The 26864-nt window shown below is 43.4% G+C and overlaps 1 protein-coding gene across 4 annotated transcripts in view; it reads right to left on the reverse strand.

Annotated features, from left to right (window-relative positions):
* PRDM16 (PR/SET domain 16) overlaps positions 1 to 26864 on the reverse strand; it is a 274258-nt gene that overhangs the window by 108258 nt on the left and 139136 nt on the right. For all 4 annotated transcript variants that reach the window (XM_071766807.1, XM_071766805.1, XM_071766806.1 and 1 more), the window contains one exon: positions 17545 to 17595. In XM_071766807.1, the coding sequence (XP_071622908.1) occupies positions 17545 to 17595 (51 nt within the window). The remainder of the gene's footprint in view (positions 1 to 17544; positions 17596 to 26864) is intronic.

The following is a 26864-nucleotide window of genomic DNA, read 5'->3' on the forward strand; positions in this document are numbered from 1 at the left end:
GAAAAATGTGACTTCTTAAGAAAAGTGAATGGCATCTCTTTAGTGATTAACCCAAGATTAATGGAGGCTCCTACTGCTAGGCCTAAGTCCATTTTATTGCTAATTCATTTAGGTACTATTTCAGATGTACTTGATGAAAGTCACCTGCTAAGAAGTCATGTTTTGGCAAGCAAGGATAGCCATTATGGTCAAATCCCAAATAGAATTTTTATTAAAGAAGCTTTGAAAAGTGTCTTGTATTAGTCTTTCAGAGACATACTATTTAATGTACTCAATTAGTTAAAAATTTGGGGCCCAAGTCACTAATCAAACATTCATAAAGCTTTTTTTTTTTTTTTTTTTTTTCCCATTTTATTTTTTGGTCTACATGCATCTCTAATGTTCCAGGTAGGATGAAGACTGTACTGAACAGGGACATTTATGTACAGACAAAAGCAGCAATACTAAGACTTAGCAAGAAGTGGGTGGGATTTGGGCTAAGTGCACGGTTGGATATGGGAAATGTTGGCTTGGCAGAGCATCTCTTTGTTCCCTGGGACAGCGTGAGGAGTGGGGACTTATGCAAATCACATGTTCTGAAACTCTACATAATCATTTGGCTTTGGCTTGGGGATACATTTAGAACATGAGGTTTGATCTCCTAATACAAATCATTTTAGTTTTAGACTTTTCTGCAGTTTGCCCACTTTATAAATTACAGTTTAAGAGATTTAGTGATTAGAGAGCACAGAAAACTGGATTCTGCACAGACAAACCACCTCCCTACCCCAGCCAAAGTTCAGCCCTTGGCTGCAGGCTGGGAAGCTGGAGCTTGATCCATGGACAATTCCAGGTGCTGGGATCACAAATTTATGGGTTTTACACCCCTCCCAAGACACTGGCTGTGGTGACTGTGACACACGTGATGCTCCATCAGACAGACCTCAGCTCTGATGTGGGAGCTGTTCTTCCCTGCACTTTGGGGCTGTGACTGGTTTAGTGCAGAAAGTGGCAAATCCATCAATCCAGCAGTGTCTGGGTTGGGGATTTCAGCTTGGTTGGGCTGAGCTAGTTCCACACTTGGGGTGAGAGCTGACTTTGTGACCAGCTGCTGGGGCCCAACAGCTCACACACAACCCAAACTCTACAAAAATCCCGCTTGGCTTTTTCCTAAGAAGTCTGCAAATCCCTGAGCTTGGTTGCACTCCCTGTGCCTGCAGGTCAGGACTGCCCTGTGCTCCTCAGGCCACCTGGGGCAGAGGAGGGGAGCAGATTTTTTTATGGCCTGTCTGGCTGCCTGAGGGGGCAGCTGGAACCACTGATGACCGAGGCATCCCAGAAATGGCACAGGTTTTGCAGCAACCCCTGCTCTGCTCATGGCTTCTCTTGGGGGATGCAGACCAGTGGGTGCCTTGCACTGAATCCCCTCCTCACCCTGCCCTGGGTCACAGCAGCAGAGAGGAGGCTCAGCCAGACCCAGCTCCTGCACTGCTGCCCAGTTTGGGACCTTTGGAAAAGCTGAAGTCCAGTTACCTTCAGCAGTGAGGGTTCAGCTGAACCCATGTGGACTGATGTTAACTTAGGGCAAGGGAAATGAGCTCAAATTTCCTTCAGCACAAGGCCACAATTTTAAGGAAGATCTCCCAAGTGCCATTCCTAGCAGGCTGCTCCTTCACAGTCTGCTTTTAGCAACATTCAGAACTATTCAAAATAGCCACACATTCTGTGGCAGAGATGTTCTTCGTGGAGCCTGCACAGCCCTCAGCATGGACCTTTAGAGCAGTGCAGAGAGGGGACTGCACAGAGCTGCCCACACATGGTACCCGAGTTCCCCTAATCTGTTCCCTCCTGTGTGCTGGGGCACTCACACATGCAAATCTGGTCTTGTTCAACTCTGTTTGTTCACCTCCATAGTCCTTCCCTGATTCAAATCTGTGTCTTACTATCCTATAATACCCTTGTCTAACAGTTCTCTTTAAATGCATGTGTTAATTATCTTGCCACTGCTGTAATTTCTCCCTGTAGTCCATTAATTAAGAGGTCACAATCTAAGAGCATGTTTACCCAATAAGCTTTCTTTTTTAATTATCCTAATTGCTTGGATACTGACAAAGACTCTATCCCTCCCCTTTCTCTGAGTGGATTAGAAAACCACATTTCAAAGCCCCACACAATGATGGGTTGTTAAACACACATATATGTATGTGGCTATAATGCCACAGTGTCCAAACAGCAAAGGTCAACAAGACAGGAGATGTTATATCTGTATAAAATGAAGATACAAATTGTTCTTCATTCATTTATCTATTGGTCTAGAACGTTATATTGGTCAGGAAAAATATAAGCAAGAATTGTTAACGTTCAGTAGGAGGCATAAGAACAGGTAGGTGCACAAAATTTATTCTGTTCTGGAGACCATCAGAGTCAGAAGAGCATCTCCTCCTGCACCTACGTGGAGGCCTTTGGACAAAAGCAAGGAAAAAAAAAAAAAAAAAGAAAGAACAAGAAAAGAGGAAAGAAAGAATTAAGGAATTAAGGAAAACAAAATAAGCTTACAGATCAACCATTTTCTCCACCTCCAAAATACTGCCTTCCCACAGGTCACATCTTGGCAAGCTGATCTGAACACTTTTTTTACTGACTTAGCAAAATTCAGACAAAAATTCTACCAACTCTCCTCCTTTTGTCCAGCTTTTAAAAGGGGAAAGGAGCTGTTCAAATTCCAGATAGGATTTTAACACAACAATTAGTGGAGGTTATGTCCAGAAAAATCACTACTTTGTCAGCATGTGAAACAACATTTGATATGTCAACTAAAGTAAATTTTTTTTTTGTTTTAATAAAGCAAATGTCTCATTCAGACCAGTCATCTCAGGAGCTATATAACAGAAGTATAATTACTTAGAAATTGCTTAGGTAAGCGTGATTGATGCATGGTAAATAGATGTTTCCAGCACTTATTGTTTCTCCCTGATGGATTAGGAAGAGTTGTTTAACAGTTCATTTGACCAGTCTCTCCTGGTGTTTCTTGAGTCTGGCTGTGCCAGTCAGCACCAGCAGTTCCTGGTAGTTTAAGTCTCTTTAATAAAGATTAAGATGTCAGAGGTCCTGGATTGCACAAAATCCCAATTTTATTAACTTCTCATTATCAGCTGAAATATGAAGTGCATTTCTTTTCATCTAAAGTAAGACACTTTCTCAAGGGAAAGAGCAGATACATAGCACACATCTATGATGGCCCAGGGTGGGTTTGTTCCAACCTTGCCTGATGCTGGTGAACAGTTCCTCACGTGATGGGTGCCACATACATTGATAATTCCCCCCTGGAAAGTCTTCAAGTACTTCATGACAATGTCTCAGAAAGCTTGGAATACTTACACCACAACACTTAAGTCAGCAGCAAGGAGCAGCAAACACCACACATGCACCCAGCAGAAATGCTGAACCTCAAAAGTCACTCAGCCAGGAGAAGTCAAACACTGGCTGTGGTTACAGGCAGCCCACGTGCCCTCTTCATACCCTGCACATCTCAGAAGCCAAGAGAGGAGCAGCCCAGAGGCTGTGTGATGCTCACCACAACAGATGGCAGGAGCTTTCCAAGTCATAGAATCATAGAATTGGCTGGGTTGGAAGGGACCTCAGAGATCATCAAGTCCTCCCTCCAGCCAGGAATGCTGGGGAGTTCTAACAGATCCCCCTGAGCTGGGGCAGTGACTGAGCAAGTGCCATTGCTGGAGGCAGCAGCACCCAACACCCTGCCTGGGAGAGGCTTCTTTTCATCTTGACAGTCAGAACTCAGAGCAAGCAGCCAGGGCAATGCCCCAGGAGCAGACACTGCAGGTCCCTGCTCCACAGAGCCACCCCGAGCTCGGAGGGATTCCTGAAGCTGATGAATTTATGTCTTTTTGCATACTTTAAGGAAAGCCTTTGACGTACTTCTTTTCAAGCCCCTCTATTGCAGGAAGGAAAGAGCTGGCACTGTGTGTACTTTCCCAGAGCAGGATGGCTCCTGCTGCAAGTGACCCCCCAGGAGGAGTTGGGAGGCAGGGAGGGCCCTGGAGGTGCCACTCAAGTCCTGCACCGAGGGATCAGAACCAGACCCAGCTCCCCAGTGCTGCTCTTGGGGGGTTAAGCTCTATTACTTCTGCTCTCTGACACCACTAATGGCACTCTCCAACTAATTGCATTTCTATACCTATACGTACGTCTAGGCAACAAATAAGCCCTTTAATCAAACAGCTTCATCAACTTCTAATTAATTCAATTTCTGTGCCTTTCTGAGAGTCCAGGAACACACAAAGATACAATGATAGAGCACATTCTGCTGCCAGCTGACAACACCTACCCTGCCCCAGCCTCCCTCATGATTAACACAGTTCTGCATGGCACTTTCTGGTACCCTGAGCATTTCTGCTGCTCCAGACTCCCCGGAATCCTGCCAAAGACCAAAGGTAACCAGTGGTGGCTGCCTGGAACTAGTTACAAGTGCTTTTGCATCTGCTTAGATCACTGTGTTTTCACCAGAAACTGTATTCATCTTGTCTTCATCAAGGCAGTAAGAGAAGACTGTGGCATCAGCTGAGCAAACAGGATGGTTGCTGTTTGCACACCCAGACCCAAAGTCTACAGTTTGAGGGCCACCAACTTTGAAGGAAATGCTGATTCTCCTTCTGCATTTACCTCTTTGATAAAACAGGTCAATGTCTCAGGCAAAAACCCACCCCCTCGGTATTTAGGAAAGAGAAATCCATATGCCATAAGCTGTCTCTTTCCAAGGTATGTATGTACAAAAGGCATGATAAGTGGGTGCTGAATAGTTAGGAGTGGCAATTATCAGTACCACGTATCATTATGGTCTCTCAACTTTTCAATAGCACAGAGTTCCTAATACCATGTTTACTAGATCAGGTAAAAGGGGACTCTTAATGCTGTGCAAATATGACTTACCAAAGGACTTTGCTTTCTCACCTATTCTTGGGCTTTTCAAATCACCATTATTAATTGGCTGGCTTATCAGTGAGGGCTGTCTGGCAGTCAAAGGATGTTTCCACCCCTTGCAACCACACATAGAAACTCAGCAATGTCAGGCACAAGGACAAAGAACTTCCACGTTCAAACGGAAAGACATTTTGACACCTTAAATCTTCTTTATAAAAGCAGAACTCATTTCAGCATTCATTTGCTGCCCTGCACTGCATCTGCTCTTCCATATCCCATCATCTTTGGGTTTCCTTCTGATAGTAGTTCAGAACTCTGGCTCAGAGTTACAAACACTGTGGAGGGGTTGGGGTTTGGTTTTTTTTTTTGCTTTTTCTTTATTTTTTTTCCCTGTTACTGAGGTATGTATAAATACATGTATCAGAATTAGGATCAACTAGTTTGCACACTAGGAAACTCAGCTACTGAGGAGTTCAGGAGGGAACTTTCTGCCCTTCAGATCAGCTTTCTCTTAACCTGTCAGCTCTCCTGAGCACCAAATCCACTTGAAAATGGAGAAAAATGTTTGGCTGATAAGGAAAGCTGCAAGCAAAGAGCACAAACCTTACCGGGCACTAGTAAGAAAAGCAAAAAAGTCTAAAAGAGGAAGAAAAGCTCCACTCCCCCATCTCATATTTTCGGGGTGCTCCAGCTGCCCGTGCAGCCTGGCAGGAGAGTGAAGCTTTTCACTCCTTCACCCCCCAGCTTGTTCACACCCAGTAACCAGATAAACTTATATAAGCACCATAAAAACCCAACAGGCATCAGGAAGCCATCTAGGCTATCCCTTATTCCAGTGCAGGATTGTGTATATCTGGGCCAGCCTGGCAGGTATTTGTCTAAACCTCTTAAGAGCCTTCTGATATTTTATCTCCTCCCTAGAGAGTCTGCTCAGGTACTAAACTGTTCTAGCATTTCATTTTTCCTAACATCCCACCCAAATCTCTCATGCCACGAGGATGGATTCTTCTCATCTTTTAATGATCACCCTTTAGGTTAATGCACAAAACGAATTTTAGCTTCAGCTGTTTATTTTATGGAATGTCTGCTTATCTTTAAGAAATTTTCCAATAAAAGCAAGATCATCAACAAATTTATTTATTTAAAATATTTCTGTTTCATTTATAGGGGGTTTCCCTATCACCATATTGGCTTTGCAGTTGAGACCCATGAATTCAGATGCTCAGAAGGGATTTTTTTTTCTTTTTTTTTTTTTAATAAAAAGGAAATGGTTATTCCTTTAGGCAGATATTTAAAGAAAATGCAAACAAATATTTGATATGCTGTTTTAGCATGAAAAAGGGGAGCACTGTGCAAGCACAGCAAATGCAGGTGAACTGTTTGATGTGAGTGAAAAGGAACTGGGGGGAGAAGGGCTGCTACCAAAGGGCAGTCCTGGATGTGTAAATACACAGGGAGAGGAATGGTTCTTCACAAGTGGGAAAGACAGTAACCAAACACGTGGCTATTCTAATTCACCATTTGACATATTTAAGCATCACAGGAAAAAAAAAAGTACAAAAAGCCCAAGACTAACAGAACAAGCAGAGATACATGGATGATACAGGGAAGGAGAGCAACAGAATTTTTTTTCCAACCAAAGAGAGTCCAGGGCATTTTCTGATTGACACTAAATATTCACTGAACCACATATCTGAGAAAGTCCAACAGTTTTATAAGGTTTTCCTCTGGTTTCCCATCACAGTCAAAGCAATTGTTTCAGGCACTCAGAGCTGCTTCCACCTGAGGGCACTTTGAGATGGGGACAGATCAGGCACTTTGAGGTTATTCATCCCTTTCTGGCATCCATCCCTGGCATATGAGCTTCTAATTCATAATATTTACATTCACTTGCTATCTGGTCCTCTTCTAAAAGCTGCTCCTCATGCCAGGCATATCTAGGGTTGTGGTTCTGCTCTGTTACAGAACAATCCATTCACATACACTAAAAGAAAAAGTCCTTGCTCCTTAATTGTGCTGAACCTCTGCGAGGAGGAAAGCCCATATCCAAAGCCTTGTCCAGCTCTAAAGCACTTTTGAGTTGTCAGAAAATCAAAAAAAAAATCATTAGATTCTTTTCTCATTATTTATGTAGATCAGCTTCTAACACTTTAAGACCTTGGCTGGCATTACAAACAGAACAGAGAAAATACAACAAGGAAACTTATTTCTTGGGTACTTCCAGCCCAGTTAGTGTGAGGAATTAGAAGAAATTAATTTTTACAAAATGCCACATGCAATTCTTTTCATCAATGTTTTTCAGACCTCAGGGATTCTGATGAATTTTGGAAATGCATCCAAACTTCTGAGCAAGTCTCCAAGGCAATCAAGAGGGCAAACTCTGACATTCATCAGTGACTTGTTTGCCAACCTTCCCCTCATACAGCAAACAAAAAGAACCAGTTAAAACCATCTCAGGATAATCTGCTTCCATGGTCATGCCCATTCCAGTAGCCTCCACCCGTGTAGCACTTGGAAGTCCCAAGAGCACAGAGATCCACAGAGCAAATGGGGAAAGCCTTGGTTGGGTTCAGAAATAACAGACATACACCAGGATTAAGTAATAAACCTTGGGTTTCTGAATTCATTGCTCTGAGACAATCATGTTATCTGGATAAATAATAATGAAAATGTCTACTTCTTAATATTACAACTTCTTTTCTTGCACTTCTGTAACTTCTAAAAGCAACACTGCTGAGCCAGCTGGGTGGATGGCAGCCTGGGCACCAAGAAGTGAAGGACTTTGCCTCAAGTCACCCCAGCTTCAGGAGAAGGATGGGATTTTGTTTGGTGCCATATTGCAGATATTAGACATGGAGCAACACAGCAATGGCTTGGGAAAACGAGGAAGATCCTAGATCAGAACTGGCTGCCCAGCTTTCACCCAGGGCAGGTATCTGATTTTTTTACAGCCAAAGGGAAAGGTTTGCTCCCCGGGAGGCCTGGCCATGACTGCAGCCAGGATGTCACAGTCCAGACCAACCAACCATGTGGGGAACATCACAACTGGAATGGGAGATGGGACCCCATTCAAATGAGAAGTTTTTCTTGGCAAAAGGATCAGCAGATATAAACTGCCAGGAATAAATTTACATTGGAACTTGGAAGACATGTTCCAGTCATCAGAAGACAAAAAGCCCCAGAAGAAATGATCTTACTTAAGAGGGGCCACGATCTCCATATGGAAGATGGTTCATCCTTGCTGCAGGGAATGGGACAAAGAAAGCCAAGAGGATTGCTCCAGAGCTCTGTTCTGAGCAGGAATGAAGGTGGAAAAGAAACAAGCACCCATCTGAAGCATATGAGCTAACAGAAAAGGAATGATGTCAGAACCATGACCAGCAGAACTCGAGACAGACTGAAGCAGAGCTGGGTGTCTCAGAGGACTGACAGTGTTTTTCTCAGTGTATGGATTTACATGGCAACCTGGGCCCCCTCCTACCTCAACTCTTTCCATAAGTTTTTCAGGATTCACCTTTTTTAAGATTCCCCTGACAGAGAAAATTATTAATCTCCATTTAAAGGAAGCAGTAGCTGGGCAAGAGACTGCTTGGATTTGCCAGCATAACTCAGCATTTCTGGGCACAACTACAGAAAGATAAAAAAAGAATGAACAATGGAAGTCAATACTTTGCTGGGGTAATATCTAAATAAATGTAAGCACAGGGGGAAATATGAAAATTCATCTGAATTATTATTTTTTTTTAAATTCTTAAGGAAAGAAAGATTTTTACCTCTGTAGCACTATCAAAAGCACTTATGTAAACTTCCAAAGTTTCCACCAGACTGTATATAAGGAAAATGAGCAGTCTTCTGGGTGATGCAAGCTGAAGCCTATGACTGAAATTCCAGTGGAAATTAACAGAAACAATTCCTTAAGGACTTGTGATTTATTCTTCTGGAACAGAAGGAATTATTGCACCAACCAGGGTCTAAAATGTTCTGACAGCAGATATGCATAACTATCTCTACAGTAATTATTAATGATCTGGAAAAATGCTCAGTAGTGAGCTGAACTCACTCTTCTCTGAGGCCAGCATTCACTGCCACAACCCCCTAAATAATCAGCTAACTCAGGAAGATTAGGAGATAGGATGCCCCAACATGACACAAGATTTCTTAATTTCAGTTACTTACAGGACACATTAACACTAAACAGAAGCACAAGAAAAACCTGTTCTGGAGTTTATAAAATACTTTATAATCTATTCCCCAGCTTTCCAGACTTCTTTTCTGTACCTCTGTACTATATTTCAAAATAAAAAGGGGGAAAAATAATAAAAAAATCACTTAAGTAGGGAAGTAAGGATTTAAGCACTCAATTTAGGTTCCTCTGTTTCTGCTACTACAACTATTATTATTATGATGTTTTTTTTTTTTTATGTGCAACTTTTCTGTGTGCATGAACAGGTGGTCAAGTAGTACCTGTAGAACTGTGGATTTCAAAGAGAAGCTGCTGGATTTCAAACACCTGCAGTTGCCCATCTGGACAGAAACCCTCACAAAACCCAATCTCTGCAGCCCTGAGACAGATAATGTTACTGCCAATTCAAACCCAGGATTTTCTTATGGCCCTCCAATATATCTGGTTTGAGATGGCAGGTTTTAGCACACAGGACTCACTCATACAACAACTGTATCTGCTACAAAAAGCAAAGGAACCAAACAATTTGCTTCTGATGTGCTGCTATCACCTGCTGAAATTTCCCTGGGTAAAGCCAGGAGGTACTCCTGAGCATCAATGAGCAGTCTACTTCCAGTAATTATTTTTCTCTCAAAACTGCCCTATGAAAAATCAATTTGGGCTTTTTTTTTTTCAGAACACATATTTTATAATCTCATAAAACCCTCATCTAATCTAAAACCCCATCTAACTGACATCATCAAAATATACTGTGCTCTGGGAGCGTGCACGGGACAACAGTTGAATCTTTACTGCTTTGTAAGCCCTTCATAAATTTCTAGAGCAAAATATGGGGGGGAGGGAGAAGAACAAAGGCATTTTTGGGTTTTGCTATGATATATCTATTTAATTATGGGTCCGGTTCCCTGCTTGTTGGCTTTTCTTTTACTTCTGAAGCAGCACCATAGGTGCTAGGAACCAACTTCAGTGACTCTCCCTGCTATTTGCCCCATGTTTCCTTTCCTCCCCAGTTACTGTCCAGGTTTTTCTTTTTAACCTGATCAGCCTCCTACCTGATAAATATTCTCTTTAATAGCTGCACAATGTGATTAACTGAATGCTGCACACACCAACAGAACCATCTGGCCTCTCTAATGTATGGAACACGCACAGTAAATCCTGACTCCAAATTTCACATTTCTGGAGCAGAAACCTGTCCTGCTCGGTGCAATCTGTTCCTACACCCCTGATGTGTGTTCCAGGGGCTGTGTAAATAACTGCTGGCAACACACACACACACACACACACACACACACACACACACACATTCCTGCAGTTCCCCCCAGGATGCAGAGGGGTTGCAGCAGTGGTTCAGAACCACGGGTGGTTCTGAATCCAGACCCAATTCCAGGACCACCTCCCAGCCCGTTCACCCTCCTCGTGCAAGCAGGGACAGCAGAGGAGGGGGGGGTTACCTTCCCAGTCAGCATACAGTTTAGAAACCCCAGAGGCTATCATTCCAAAATTTGTGATGTTTTGTCTACTCCGGTGATTTAAGGTTTGTCAGAAAATGTCAGAAAGGCCACGAGGCCAAGGGCTTCCTGATGACTGAGGATTTTCTTTCACATGACCTTCCTGAAGTTGATTTTGGGCTCCAGACAGTGCTGCCTTCAGCTCTGACAGGGGCCGGCTGGCAGCAGATTCATGGGGATCTCTGGGGCATTCTGGCATTTTTGAACTGAGCAGAGGCTGTAATGCCTCCCAATCATCCAGAATATCATTTCCCTGGTAATGGGCCCACAGGCTGTACCTACACCCCAGCCCTGCAGTCTGCAGCTCTGCTTGGTAGCAGAAAAAAGAGTTTGTGCTCAAAGGTATGCAAACAATTAAAACCATATCTTGAGTCAAATGAATAAGCACGTAGGTAGAGAGGCTTTCATTTTACATAGGATACTGCATGTGTCCTTGCAACAAGGAATCACTGAAATTATTACACAAACACTGAGAGAGAAGTGGGATTGTTAGAAAGTGGTTCAATTGTCACCGAGTGCTTGTGAACATTTGCACAAACACAAAGCAAAGCTCTCCCTCTGACACGTGGCTTTTGCACTATTTAGGAAGCTCCGAGCTATAAAAAAGTTAATAAATCTTAAATTTGTGTGCAGCCAGCAGAGCTCAGGCCCTGGGCTTACCCCAGATGGCAGCTTGGGCTCTGCTCCTCACACCTCCAGTTGGGGCCGGGCAGGTCAGAGGCTGCTGCTGAAGCAAGAGGGGTGGTTTGTGTGTCAGGAGAAACCTCCTGCCTGCCTGCTCCCCAAAAGGGGTCTCTGGCTTTGTCAGTACCTCCAGGCTGCCCTCAAGTCTGTGCCTTTGTGTTTGAGATGCATTACACGAAGACAAGGTGACCTCTCATAACTGTCTGTGCCTGGAGTTAAAGGGACACTTTTATCTGCAGAGATATTGTTCAACAGAGCCGTGTGTCATTGGGAACAAGGTGTATAAATAGCTCAGCCACACTTTTCAGACACCTCCCTCTCAGCTACAGCAATTCACTTATTCAAGAAAACAAGACAGCAGGTTATAAATTAGTGCCAGAAGAACAGAGCCACGTCACTGCTCCTGGGCCACAGGGTTGCTGTAGAGGTTTGGGTATGAGCTCACCTGGAGTGGAAGGCAGAAAAAAACCAACTTAATTTTCAAAACCATCATATTTAAAATTGTATGAGGTGCTTACACCCACCTACCCACTTTGCAGTACCTTGCCCACAGAGAACATGCTGAGCAGCCACCAACCACCCTCCTCATCTGCACCACAGACAGAAGCTTCTGGAAAGGGAGCCAGGCTCTCTGCATCTGTATCTGGCTGTGACACATGTGACTATAGCTGACTCAAAGGTACTGAAGAGATGGAGACAGCAGACTTAACCACTGCTAGTCACCTTAACTTGCTCTGATTTATGGGTTTAAAAACCCCCCGAGACCTCTTCATGGAATCATCTGTCACAAACGCTCACAAGCACCACTCGACCGAGCCCAAACATCTGTATCACAGAAATTAAAGATACAGTGTTATTGTTTAGGCATCACTTTCCTTGCCGACTTCTCCGTGCCAGCCTTACACCTCTTTTTTACTTTACATGCTTGGTTTCAGCAAAATCAAGGATGCAAACTTCTTAGGAGTACTTAGTTTCCATGGAAACCTAAGCTGACCGCAACATTATTGTTCTCAAGAGGGAACTGACTTTACTATATGTTCATTCACTGAATTAATGGACTCCTGGTTCTTTTATTAGGAGCTCTCTAACAATGGAAAGAGAGAAATGTTATAAAAAAGACTCTCAGACAACTGTCCACTCTTTTGTCCAGGGCTTATTGGAATGACGCAAGTCTATTCACGAAAAGATTATAAAAATCAACTCAAAGCTGCCTCTGTTTGTGGCAGCTAAACATACCTTTATTTCATAAAGATACAACCTACATAAAACAAGCAAATTCAAGCTCTTTCAGGAACAGGAACTGGAAGGCAGTGCTGGGGTTGAGACTGGACTTTAGGCACCATCAGTGGGTACTGCTACCCCCTCCTGGGGGCTCTCAAGTGCCAGGACCCTCCCGCCCTGGTCACTGTGCAGCTTCCAAGAGTCTGGGATGTTTTATAAGATCCCTCTCACCTCTTTTAAGCTGAATTTAAGCACACAAAAGCAGGTGATATTTTAAAAATCATTCCATCCGGTTAATAGTGTAAATTCTCAGTAAGGATGAACAATGTTTCAAACCCACTAAGCTTGGGGTTTGGGTCTCCAATGTGCAGCACAGACAGATGAAGAAGTATCACTGAAATCTGGATTTTTACATTTCTACTACCAGCTTTAGAACACCTTTTATTACACAGATATAATAAATACATTAAACGTGGAAATGCAGACGTGTTTTGTGCAAAGTGCTGCAAATCCAGGAACTTTAAAGAGCTGAAGTTAAAATCTCCAGGTCAGTCTCTCCCTGGATGTATAATATGTACAATATAATATTATGACAGACTGTGCTCAGGCCTCAGGGCTTTTGGCCCAGATAGTAATTGCTCCACAAAAGACAGTTAACAGTTCCCTTGCTCTTCTCTAACTACCTTCCTGACTGCTTATTGAAGTCTGATTTCTTACTCCTCTGGGTCATCATTCATCAGTCCTACAGATCCCACTGGGAGAGACCCACCAGACCTTTCCATATCCCTTGTTGCCAGGGGCCATTTCTGACGGCCCATGATATAGAAAATGTCTTCACAGCAATCCAGTGGGACAAACTATGGTTATAATACCCAAATAATCATTTTGCAAATTATCATAATTATCAATCAATCATCTTGTGTGAACAATGTGTTTCTGAATTATCAGATGGTTCCTGTGACCTGTAGCATTTTGTATATAATAATAAACCCAGGGAGATTTATGGCCCTATCCCTCTCTGCATCTGCAGGAACAGAACATTAGTTGGTTTTTACTTTTGTTTTAGGAATACAAGCTTTCCATCTGTGGATGTTTCTTGTTTGCTACTTAATGCTTTCTTAGAGGTTAAGATTTCTAATCTCACTCAGTTTTCTAACAGCAACTTTATTAAAAAAAAAAAAAACAACATCTATGTGATTTGTCATAGAGAATAAATTCCTGTGCTGCATAACTTAGTTTATGGTGTCATCAGCATTACATTCCCAGCTTCCAGCATTTTGCAGTGCAGGCGTGAAGTCAGCCAAAGCAGGGAAAAAGATTTGTTTTGACTTTAATTTCTGTTGTTGTGCTTTGTACACTGCCAGACTGAACCCACCTCTTTTGAAGCTGATAGCATCTCCCGCTCCCTGTGTAGGACTTTCTTGTTAATGGATAAATTCAAGCTCTCCAGAAAGTCAAAGAATAAATTTAAAGCCTTTTGCCAAATACCTATCCTATTGGATTTTGATAAGATGGCTATTGAGCTTTAATAATGTCTTCTATCCTTTTTCAGCTGGCCCTTAACATGTCTCTTTATTTGTCCCCAAAGCCTCTTCAGCGATGCCTTTTTATTACAAGTCTCTCAGCTTGCTCTCAGGGGAGACAGGGTCGACAAGAGTGATAGATAGATAACTCTATAGATTATCTCCCACAGATGTTTTCTCTCCAGTAGCCCCTCAGGCTATTCCCTCTAAGTAAACAGAAACTAAATAGAGAGTCTACTGAAGAGAGAAGTCCCCGAGGTCTCTTGTCACCACAGGCAGGAAAAGAGCCCATCCCGGGGAGGTGGGTGAGGAGCTGCACACACAGAGCTGCCTTCACCAGGAGCCCCAGACCATCAGCCAAAGGCTCTTTTAGAGGAGAGATAAATACACCTAGCACTGCTCCTTGGGAAAAAAAGGTGTCTCGTAATGGATGCTGGCCTTGTTTCCTGCCGGAGGAAGTCTGAATCTTTCATCTCCCTCTCCAAGTTAAATCAAAATGACAATGAAGATAATGGTAACAAGCCTGGTTTTTGCAACACAATAAACGCAGTGGAGAAGCTCAGAAAATTCAGAGCGAGAGAACACGTGAGCTGCTCTCTAAGCAAAATAAACAGAGGGCAGGAAGATGGCTTGGAAAAAAACCATGCTGGGGAGCAGGGGACAATACACCCCCAGGTCCTACTTACACACGGGGGTGTGTGCTGAATGTATGCACTCAGCTCCCTAAAAAACCTAAGCCTCCTATTTTAGCAGTACTTTCACAATCAATTATTTCAGTTTAAACAAAGAGGATGTGGAGCTGATGAGTTTTGGGGAGAGTTAAACCAAGGATCAACAAGCAAAGCAGAGAAAAGGGAAACTGCTTAGGAGAACACCAGGGTTTAGTCTGTGGCACAGCACGTTTCCAGGTATGGAAAAATGATCCTGGACACAGGTCCTGTCTAAAATCTTCATTCTTGTCAGACAACCACTAACAAACAAATCAGCTTTCTGGTGTGAGTGCTCCCAGCAGAAATAACAGTAATACAAACTGAAAAGTATTGGACACAGTGGGAAAAGGGTTGGACTAGATGATCTCTGAGGTCCCTTCCAACCCGGCTAATTCTATGAAAATGCTTCTTTCTTTGCTCCAAGCTGCAATAGTGGCTGCAATGCTACACCTCCAGACTTCTCACTGCCTTGCAGTGTATGAAAAGTTCTGTAAGAGAGCTTTTTTTTTTTTTTTCCTGGCAGCTTAACAGCAGAAATAATACTGGGGTCAATTTTTAGGCAGAGATTGCTTCCTGTGCCTCTTCCTATACCTCTCCCTGCTATCACGCTTCTCTTCCCTGCTCTGTTTTTTTACTGCTTTCTAGTTTTTTTCTCGTTCTAGTCCTTGTTTTCTCTTTCTAGTCCTTGTTTTTTTCTCTTTCTAGTCCTTGTTACTACCCAACTCTAAACAACCAAATGAGTCACTGAAAATTCTGGTCCCTCTGCTCAGCTCTGACTCCTTTGCTCCCCATTCCATCAGCCCACCCACTACAGTCACATTTGTCTTCAGTCACCTTCTCTCCACCAACTTATCTCTGAGGGAACAGGAATAAATTGGAGTCAAATCTCAACTATTGTGTCTTCAGGGATATGACAAGTGAATGATTCAGAGAGCTTGGAAAAGGAAATCTTCTCCCAAGAGGGTTTTGTACCACTGGAGCAAAATGCTAGAGTACTACTTACAATTTTAAGATACTACAAAAATTGTACCGGATGATTTTCTTTATTTTTCATTTTCTTCTGACTGAAAAGCTGTCTAGCAGTAGTCTTTTCACAAGCCATAAAGTTTAGACTTGAACTCTTTACCTTACTGCATTGACCTTTCTTACCCTAGCTGTAAAACCCTACTGCCCATCCTTCAATAAATTTATCACCTCATAAACTCCCACTAGTGCTTCTCTACAATGCATTTAGAAGACAGAAGTGGAAGGCCAGTCCTTCCCCCCTTGTCAAATATCATAATTGTCCAGTTTTATACCTGCAGAACAGGAAAATATTTCAGGACACAGTATATTTCAAAGGCCTGTGGCTTTTGCAACATCCTCCTTCAAAATAAAACCAACACAGAAAGCTGCCAGTCTAACATTTCCTTCCACCCTTGTTTTATGCAAAGCCTGCAAGGTAGAGATGTAGAATTTATTTGTGATATTGTGATTAAAGACTGAGACAGAAATAGCTGAGCAGTCCTGAGCCAGGGAGAATTCACTCCATCCCTGTGCTAAGTGAGTTCTGATAATAAGAACCTGCTGCCCTGTCACCATGTCTGTTCAGACAAAAGGATCCCACAGAGGCAGAGACAAACACCAAGTGAGTTATGGAGATGAACAAGGTAAAAAGTTCAGCAGTGTTGTGATAGGTCCTCTGCAAGGTCAGTGGATGGTCAAAGGACATTTCGTTTTGGTAGCCTGGCTTTCTCAAAGAAAAGCTGATTTTTCTCCAGGCAGTAAGAACAGAATGGTCCATCCCAGACGTGGCTCTAAAGACCTTTTCCCAAACTGACTTTGGAGCCTGACAAGTTTTAAATTTCACTTTGTTTGGCAGAGCGAAACAAGTGTTTCCTTTTAGCTTTCAGAGCTAAAAACACTACTGAAGCTCCCCTCAATGGATGAATAAAAATGGCAGTTGTTGCAAGTTCCAATTTAAAATATTTTCCACTTTCAAAAACTCGTATTTCATGGATAGAGCTGCGAGTGTCTGCTGTAAGACAACTGCATGTGAAAAGAGTTACTGCTGGCTCATTGTTTCAGCAAGGACACAGCACCTCCAGACACCCAGGGAGGCTAAAATCAAACCTGGCTTGTAACACTTGACTTCAGTAAAGCTGTTAACCAGGAGATAGCCACGGAAAGAATGTCACTGCAGTGTTGCTGAGAATAACCCCAACCAAAATAGTAGACTGGCTACTGAAGTATGTGGTGTTGGGGCTGCCTCACAGCTACTAGGAAGAAATTTATACAGCTGGGCTGTATTTGGAACACATTTTTCTCCGGTCAGTATTACAGTTTAAGCAGCACAATGTGATGAAAAGCACCAGTGATACATCATGAGAGTTGAATTTTATCCTTTCATGTATCTATTCCTTTTCCCTTGAACTTCACACAAGCCACATACACACAGTGAAGTGACCTCTAAAAATTTAGCACATTTAGCAAAGGACCAACATTTTCTTTTACTGGAAAAGAGGTAAATGAGGTTTTTCAATTTGGACCGAGAGTTGTTTATATTGTAGCTGAATCAAGGAACATTTCGACCTATTATTTTCTTTTTCATAAATATTGGAATCACAAAAAGACAGAGAAATTTGCCAGCAGAACCACAATATGTAATCCAAAAACGCAGGAGCAAAGATTGGGAAACTTTTAGGACACTATTGCAATACACACCTTCTTCACAAGTAGGAAGAGGAAAAAAATTAAGCTAAGTGTATTTCAAAGCCAGACAGTAGAGGAATCTGTAAGATTGATCCATATCCTACCTTTTTTATATTGCCCTCTTGGGAGGTCACCTCAGGATCAGTCAGTATTTGCTGTGAGAAAACAAAGGGGAAAAAAAGTTAAACTAAACTCAAATTGCAGCTAAGAATGTTGTAAACTAATAAACCCTGATGATGATTACTATTAGTATTACTATTAGTATTACTATTATATTTAAAGGGCAAAACTCTCAGCAGCAGCAGAGCAAGACAGAGGTATTAGGACATAGCTGGAAGGCATACACCAGAACTGCTATCACACTCTCCCCAACATTTCAGTGTTTTCTGCAGCTTCTATAAACATTTCCTTTGTGTTTGGCAGACAAGAACACGTCTTTCCTTCCCAAATGGCAGGTGATGTCCATGAACTAAGAGGATGGAGACCCTCCTCCTGCAGGCAGGAGCTCAGCCCAGCCCTTCCCCACACACCCCCAGCCCCAGGGGATGCTGCAGCCCCTTGGCACTTCCAGCAGCTGGGTGGGAAGCTCTCGAGGCTCTTTAATTCCTCCTCCAGCAGAGGTGTGGTGATACAAGTCATTAAAACGCTGCTGTGCTCTACCTCAGATTAGCTCCAGGTCAGCAGGCATTCAGGAGGTCAAGTACCTAAACCCTGTATCAGGCTGGAGAGCCCCATCAGGATAAACAGTGGGGAGGAGGGGATGGATGGAGCAGCCGGGCTCCATCTCAGGGTTTAAGTGGTTTCCCTGACCTCGGGGGGGAGCTCGGATGTCTCAGGTTAAACAGATGCTCAGTGCCAGGGTGGGGACATGGGATGCAGGACTTCCAGGCTCTGCCTATGTGTTTTGGCTACCATGAAGTAGCAGAAAAAAGTTCCAAGGAAAGGAGACGAAAACACAAGGAAACCCAAGATGAAATGAGAATGGCTGTACATTGCAAAGGAAAAAAAAAAAAAAAAAAAAGAAAGAAAGAAAAAGAAAGACCAAGGAGGCTCTGCTGTGTGTCAGCAGCCAAGCACTTGGCACAAAGCTCTTGGACCCTTTTGACCATGCCCAGGTGAGACTGACTAATTTCCAAATTTCGAAAATGTTGGTAAATATCTCCAGGCTCAGCTGTAATAACAAAGTATCATGTTTCCACCAGTAAGAATCCTGACCCATTCCCTGTGTTACAACAGCTCCACAGATACTGAAACTGCGGTTCAGAGAGCAGCTGAAAGCAAACAGGACCAGGAGGTGAAGAGCAGAGCAATGAAACTCTTCGTGTTCCTGCACTTGTGTGTGCACATCCACTGCTGAAATCTCACCCTGAGATACTGAAAGACAAAAATCTGTCACAAACAGCCAGAAGTTGGGAAATCAGTGCCTGTCCCCCGTGCAAGAACTTGCAGCTCCTGTTCCATCCACTGGGAACCAGACACCCTCTAAAGCCTTCTGAGAATCAGGCCTTGAAACCTTCAGAGCTGGAATATAAATCTGGCAATGCTCAATGACTTAAAAGTCTTCATGGAACACTGCTGCTTCCCACTGAAGACACTTAACTGTAATTATAACATGCAAAAAATCTTTACATACAATTGGTTAAGTATGTGCATTCAGTATGTACATAATCCACCCGTTCAACATGACCATAAATGTAGAGGGGAAAAAAAAAAAAATCAAAATGAAGTGCAAATTGGGCTGTGGTATAGTCCTGTATAAACAGGCTTAAGAGTCAGGAATTCCTGAGTCTGAATCTAAATGCCAACACAAGCTTCTTTTTGTTGGCTTGGAGAGATCCACGCTCAAGGGACAAGTTCTGTTTCTCAAACTGTATTTCTTTTTTTTCCCATTCAGTTCATAGCAGATCCCAAATTTCAAAATTCTTTGAGAATTTCTGTAAGAAGTGTTGGATACATATTAAAAAATGATACTGCTAGAGAAAAGCATCACCGCCTGTTTATCTGCTCATTCAGAATATTTCAAAATGGCTGATTACTGACAAGCTGAAGTATTTTTTTCAGTTTCCTTCTCTTGCAGATCTTCTGAGGGAAGTGAACACCGATTTCATCAAGAATTTTAGCAGAACCACCTCCAAACTCAAGCTGTCAGAACATTTACACGTGGCCAAAGGTGTCCTGGCAGCAGCGGGAGACTCAGAACTTTCTTTAGATTCTATATTCCACCCTTTTAAGAAGAAAGATGCTGATGTCCAAAACGCAGCAGTATGGGACCGAGTTCTGCCACAGACTTTCTGCACTACCCTGATGTCCCAAATTCCCTCTTTTCCCATCCCCTATCCCTCCAGACTCTCCTGGCAGAGGCGGTGCCTTGCGCCGTGAGCGGCACCTCTGAGCTGAAGGAGAAAGGGAGAAAGAGGGAAAGTGAGGACCAGATGTGATGTTTATTAAAAAGAATAACAAAAGATACTTTGAAAATCTACTCATTGGGTAATTTTAGCTCAGGCTGGACTTCATCTTATGCGAATGCCACAAGACTAAATATAGTGTTTGACGTGTACAGTGGGCCGCACTTTTGCAGTTAACACAGATGTTCTTAAATGTACTCAAAATTTACACCATATGCTTTTTCTATCAACTGATATGTTGACTTTAGCCAAAAGAAAGACAACATGTCAGCAGCAGCCACGTCAGCCCGACGTGTGTTTGAGGGATCTGCTTGGAGGGGGAATCTCCTCTGCCCGGGGATGAATTTTGGTGCCTTTCATTTCCCGGATTCAGCAGATTGGTGGCAACAGAATCCTGACTCCGGTACATTACTTAGGGATGTGCTACAATCTTTGCAAAGCCTCCTGAATGTATACTAAACATGTCAAGTAACACCATGTGATTCCTTTTGAAAAACAGTTTACAAGCTGGCATTCTCCAGCTGCAGTTAACCCTAATTTGATTACATTACCGAGACAGATCACAATGAGCTTATGTAAATAGTAACATTATCCATTCATTCCCTGAGCTCAGATAAACCCTCATTTTAAAAAAATCCAAGAACACAAAAATCCCAAACTTAAATAGGCTCGGAGCGATGCATTCAGCAAAGTGCCAGAAAGGAGGTGACAGACAAGGACCTGTCCCTGCTGCATTACTGTCACTCCTGGTTTCTGAGAAGTAGTTCCATGGCTGCCTTGAGTTGGAAACAGAGAACTCCAGTGACTCCACAGAGGTCAGTGTGCAGATAAAAACACTTTTTTCTAGTAATCTGTTGTTCATTACCATCTGATTCCTCAGTGAGACCTCCACACATCACTGCTGGAGTCAATAGGACTCTTTCCCAGCTCTGGCACCCACTCCCTGCACCTCCATCCCCATCTTGCTCCGAGGAGAACACTGCTATGGAGCTACAAATCTTCTCCTTCAGGAGCCCCGTTAATTATTCCTTTAAAAGTTTTATCCTGCAAAGTCCAGAGTGCTGGCCCTGACCCAGTCAGGTCTTTGAGCAAGTGTAGCAGTGAAATGAGTAACAAGACATAAGTGCTTTTCTGGAGGCAGGCCAGGAGCACAAAGCACCTGGGGGGACACAGAAACTCCTCTCAGGTGGGGTGCACATTCCCCCAGTGCCTCCTGCTGGGCCACAGCCCCCCCAGAAAAACTGAGAGTGCTCAGGACATCCCCTGCAGGGGCTGGGACAGGGGATTTGGAATGAAAAGAGGAATCTTCCCAGCTGGCTGCCAGGATGGGCTGGCTCTTCCACAGGCAGAAATTCTGTACAGCTTTATACCTGTCTCTGCTTTAGCAAATATCCCACAAATATTCTCACTCCCCGGTGCCTGAGGACGATTTTACAAAAAAGAAGAAAAGCAGGTGAAGCATTTTTCATTGTTCCTGTTTGCCTGAGACACGAAAGCCATTCCTCATGATAGTGACAAAGGCTGCAGCAGCAAAGAGCTAATCCTGCTGCCTTTAGCAGCCCTGGAGACTGCAGACAGCAAGTGCAGCAGCAGGAAAGGGCTGGGTTATTTATTAGCCATTTGCCAATTCTGAAGTGAAACCAAAAAGCTGATTCGTGCAGACCCTAAGGCTGTCACAGCAGCTGCTGCTTTTCTAGCTCTCCCATGAACTCTGGCACTATCCAGAAAATCCTTCCTCAGCACACAGCTGGGTTACCAAAACCCCACTGCTCCTCTGCAGCCTCTCCCCCTCTGACACAGCTGGGTGCATCAGTAACCAAAAACAGACATGGTCCTGGATACCATGGAACCCCAAAACAGAGCACAGAACCAATGCAAAATCTGCTTCAATAATCTGCAAACATTCATTACATAAATATAAAAATTAAGCAGTAAATATTGTCAGCTTTGAACTTTCCATGGAAGGAAAATACCTGCTTGAAAAGCCTATGAAGTGAGATCCACAGACTGGGTTGCCTGAAGTGATAATGTAAAGCAGCAGCAAAATTCTCAACCTTTTGCTAACAGATTAGAGAGCCTCCCAACTGAATTAACAGCATTAATTAATAGGCAGATCCACTGTCACCAGAGCTACCGAGTCCTGAAATAGCAGTGGAACCTTCATGATGTCCTAGGGATGGCCACACAGTGCTTCAGGAGCTACAAAAGCTTGTGCAGAGAGCATCCAGGGTGTGAGTCCAGCTGGGGCTGCTGTCTGAGTACTGGCAGGGTCTGAGCTGCTTTTATATTAATATAATTTATATTAATTTGAATCCAGGTGCTTTCTGTGCAAACATTTTCCCTTGCAGTTTGCATGGCTGTTTTTACCTTCCAGAACAGACTCTCCAGCTCAGCTTCCTGAAGCTCCTTAAACCCTGCAATGATTAATGCCTGGTTTTGATACTTGATGTCTTTATAAATGTAAGAGCAGTCAGCCAGGAAAGCCTTGCCTGGGAATACCTGTAAAGCATGGTCATCCCAAAACCTCCCCAGGTGGAGCTAAGGAAAAGGTCAGGAATCATCCGTGGTGCTGTGGGGCAAAGGAGCTGATTCAAAGCACTCCAATGGTATTTGTGCAGCCAAGAGGGGCTGTTGGTAATGGACCTCAGAGGAATGGGGGTTCATTCACAGAACACTGACACAACCACAGCACTAAAGAGAACACATACAAAACACACACAACCCTAATCTGGGATTGCCAGGTTTACTTTGTGCTTCTTTCCTGTCCTTTGCTTTTCCCCTGGGAAGCTGTCCCATCACTGCACAAACTGCAGAAGAAAAAGCCCATTCAAAGCCTCCAAAGCCCTCTGCAGTTGGGAGCAAGGAGGATGAGCAGGAGCTGCTTTGGGAACTGCCAGGAGCTGGGGCTGAGCCCAGCCAGGGCTGCAGGGTGCTGGTCAGCCCTGCACCCAGGGCCAGGAGAGCCCTTCCCAGCCCAGCAGCCAACACAAGGGCTCCAGCAGGGAGATCCTGTCCTCCCACAGCAAAGCCAGAGGGAGAGGAACCCACAGGAAACCATTGCAGCACTTGGGAATTCTTCCTACTAGCCTTCTTTAATTTTATTTTTTTTTAATGTGGGGATTTTATAGCACTTTCTGGCCAACAATTGACCAAAATTTTACATTTTCTACAGAAAGCAAATTTGTGAAGCCCTGTTAACTTGAGGAAAATTTCAATATCCTGCCTTGGGAATTTGAAACGAATGTGCCTGGAATTAAGAGGACAGGGAGGAAAGCTCTTGTCTGAGAGGAAGAATTTCCTTTCCTGGCTGGTGAGCGAAGGAAGATGAACAGCACTGCTCTGACTGGCAAGAAACAAGCCAAAGGCTGAAAAGAGTATAAAGAATAAACCAACCATTCACTGCTAAGGGCAACCCCAGCACAATTGGGAACACTGTCGAGCAGCCAAAATGTGGTTTGTGGACCAGTAACAGCCTGCAAAGCCGTGCTATGCACTCCACAGACCATTTTATAACCATTTATTCTTCAGTTGAAAGTCTGAACAAAAAGGTGGTGCAGTGCTGCATGAAAAATGGCCAAAATGAGGAGGGATCCGTGGCCTACAATTTTGGGCAATCCGCTGCAGGGAACACCTCTGCACTTGCTCATGCCTTCCATCCTGCATGGATTTACACAAGGATTTTTGTGTAAAAATCCTGTGTGCCAACTTTGAGGAGAACAAAATGCAGTTTACAGAGGTGAATCACCACACGTTATCCCAGAGGGTGTTCAAAAGAATGGAACAGCCTAAGTCATCCTTGAGTAAGAAACAGCACCTTCTTCCCACACAAACCAAACTTCTGTGCACCCAGAAAGGAGCAGGAAAAGGTCTGGGGCAGTTAAGGGTAAGAATGGATGTCAAACATTAGGAATATGTTTAAGAACAAAGACTGCAAGAAAGAAAATAAACATGTAATTTACATACATGCTATGGCAACCTCTGAATCACTTTAAAGGCAGAACTCCTCCATGGCACTGGGATGGAGTTCAACTGCAAATACCAGGAAGTTAAACAGAATCTAATGGAGAGCATTTGTAATAACTTCAATAAGCTGAGGACTTGAGACTTTCAGCCAAGACAAATAGGAGAGGGTACTGATTAGTAAATGTCACCGTTTCTCTTGCCAAGCACTCAGGGACTGGTGATAGGAGAGTATTAAACATAATCTCACAGTCTTTAGGGGCTCTTTGATTTTATATTGCATTCTTATCAGGTTCTTAAAGTCCAGTGTTAATGAGCATGAGAAATGCACTTGATAGTTTGGCAGTTTTGCTAAAAGGGAATGTATTTCATTCATTACATGTGTTCCTTGGATTCGAGCTAGAGATGCAGTTCTCTTTCATACAGTGCCACATCTTTCTTTTCCTCCATTTCAGCCATCCAACAGTGCCTTTAACAACCATCTCTTTACTATTACTACTTAAAGTAAGTAGGTTTTACCAACACCTTTTACCACACCCTCAGTGTAACCTTAGAGGAAACAGTAGTAGAATGGAAGCTTGGGGTCATCAGGTCTAAACCCTGCCTGCTGCAGAACACACAACACAATCACTTGATGTATCTGGAGCTATTTGTTATCTCAGCAAAAAATCATCTTGAGGAGTGAAGAGTAATGTTTCAGCTAACAGATAAAGCCCTGCTGTGTGCAGTGATCTAAGTGGACTGGACAGTCAGCTTTAGTCATGTATCATCCATCTACCTTTTATTCTCGACCCTTTTTAGTTATAAAAATGACCTTGATATTGACAGAATAATATAAATGAACTTCCCTGGGCTTCCTCTATTGATAAGCTGTTTGTTAAGATGATCAGTAAAAATCATAAGTAAATAAAGAGAGCTCATACATCTTCTTGTAATGGCACTGCTGCCATGCACTTGATCTGACATATGGGGACCTCTGGGCTTGGCTGGAGAGCTCACACTTCATATTCAGCTGCAGCCTTTGCACAAACTGACCCAGAAATCTAGAGAAGGCAATGCACTCAGAGCTTGGCACCTAATCATACCTGTTATGACCAGGGCATCCTAGAAAATACCCTCTGAGGGAAGAGGTGTGTTGAAATGGATTCAACAAATACACCATCTAGTGCCCAGAATAACTCATTATTCAAAGAGCTGATTGACTGATTTGCCTCATTCTTGGAATCACTGGGGTGGCATTCATTTCCAGCTCCATTGGCAAGGCTTTCAGAAACTCCCTGCCCTTCTCCCTTCAGCAGCAGAGCTTAAGTACCTTCAAATCTACATGGCAACATCAACACCATTTCTTTTTTTTCTTACAAAATTCCCTTCCACACTGACAGTGTCTTGCCATTGATGCAGAAACTGATTGGCACCACTCAATCTCCACAGCACTGGAGTCCCTCTGTGCCTACAGCTGCCAAAGAGAAAGACCAGGATTAGATGTCTCAAGGTAAAAGATTTTCTGGAGGTCTTAAGCTAGAGAGCAGGGCCAGCCTCTCTCATCACCCATGCTGAATGGTGCAGCCTCCACCCTCACTGAACTGTAAAAATTATAGTTAAGAACTGGGAAAGAAGAGAGAAAAATGGCCTCATTTCATTTCTCTCCTCACAGCCTAAAGAGACACAGGTAAGAATTATTAATTGGTTTACCACATTTTAAAAGTATAAAACAAATAGAGTTTTTTCATAGGCTTGCCTGCCACGGTCTGAAAGCCAAGTCTTTTCCTTGCCCAATAACACACAGCTTTGCTGAGCTCACTGGAAGTGTTCTACTCCACTTGCAGGCATGTCAAATCACAAGTGCAAACATAAAAGCCAACTTGCAATTCAGTGTATACAGAATTTGCCAAAACCCCAGGTCAATAAACTGCAGCTACATCCAGAGCTTATCCTCAGCTCCATCAAAATAATGGCCTTCAGAGTAACCACAGCAGAGCACCAAAGCCAAACAGCTACGCTGGGACACGGAGATTTCTGATCATTAATCACCCTTGGAGGAAAATAAAGCCAATATGCAACGTTCCCACCAATTTCCAAAGTCTAAAGTGGGAAATGCACTGTCTCATTTAGCAGCTCAGTTTTGCTGCTCACGCTGCGAAAGGCAGGAATGAAAACAGCAGCAGCCTTCCTAATAGCTGGGCCTGTCCAGGGGGAGTGCAGAGCTGTCTGGGAATGTATCCCTGCCTGGCACTCCGACAGCAAGGATGGGATCTGTCACTTTGATACCCATCAGCAGGATAACCTACCTGTCACTTGAACATGAGAAGGTCGTAGGCAGTCAGTGGGATGCAGTGAGAAAAATGGCCCATTAATGCCTGAGCAGAACTGGAAGGGAAACATGAGGCTGGTGATTAGGTCCTCCAGGCCTGAGTTTATTTTAGTGGAAGCCCCAGATACCCCCCAGACACCTCCTCTGCTGGGACCATCTTCTCTGAGAGAAAAATAAGATGCTGGTGACTACCAGAGACACTAAGGGTGCTGCACAGAGCTTGAAGGAAGTTTACATCATTTAACTCTCTCATAATTTGGCAAAATAGGTAGTGATATTCAGCCAGTGATACTCTCTACAAAGTAAAGCTAATAAGAAATTATTCTGTGGACTAACTTCAGACACTGGCACAATCAGCTTCTTATTTAAAAAGCACAGGGTGTTGTTTTATCTGAATTGACAGGTGAGTTCCCTTTTAAGAGCTGTAGAAACAATCTCAGACAGAACTGGATAATATTATGCTTGGAATGATAATATTGTGTTTGGAAAAGGTCAATATTTTATTTAATCAGCCAGACAGAGAGTGGGTGGCAATTTCAATGCATTTTCTTGAGACAGGAATTCAGGAAGTCCAAACAGAAAGAAGTTTCAGGTTTTTTCTTGGGCTGCTGTTGTCTTCCACAGGTAGGAATTTGTGTTTGGAGTGTCCAAGGACAGGGCTGGGTGTAGCCCCAGGGCTGCTTCAGAGGGAACCCCATCCTCAGTGTCCAGAGCTTCCCTCTGAATCTGGGCTGTAAACCTCCTGCCA

Source organism: Heliangelus exortis, chromosome 23 (genome assembly GCF_036169615.1).
Source record: "Heliangelus exortis chromosome 23, bHelExo1.hap1, whole genome shotgun sequence".
Lineage (NCBI taxonomy): Eukaryota > Metazoa > Chordata > Aves > Apodiformes > Trochilidae > Heliangelus > Heliangelus exortis.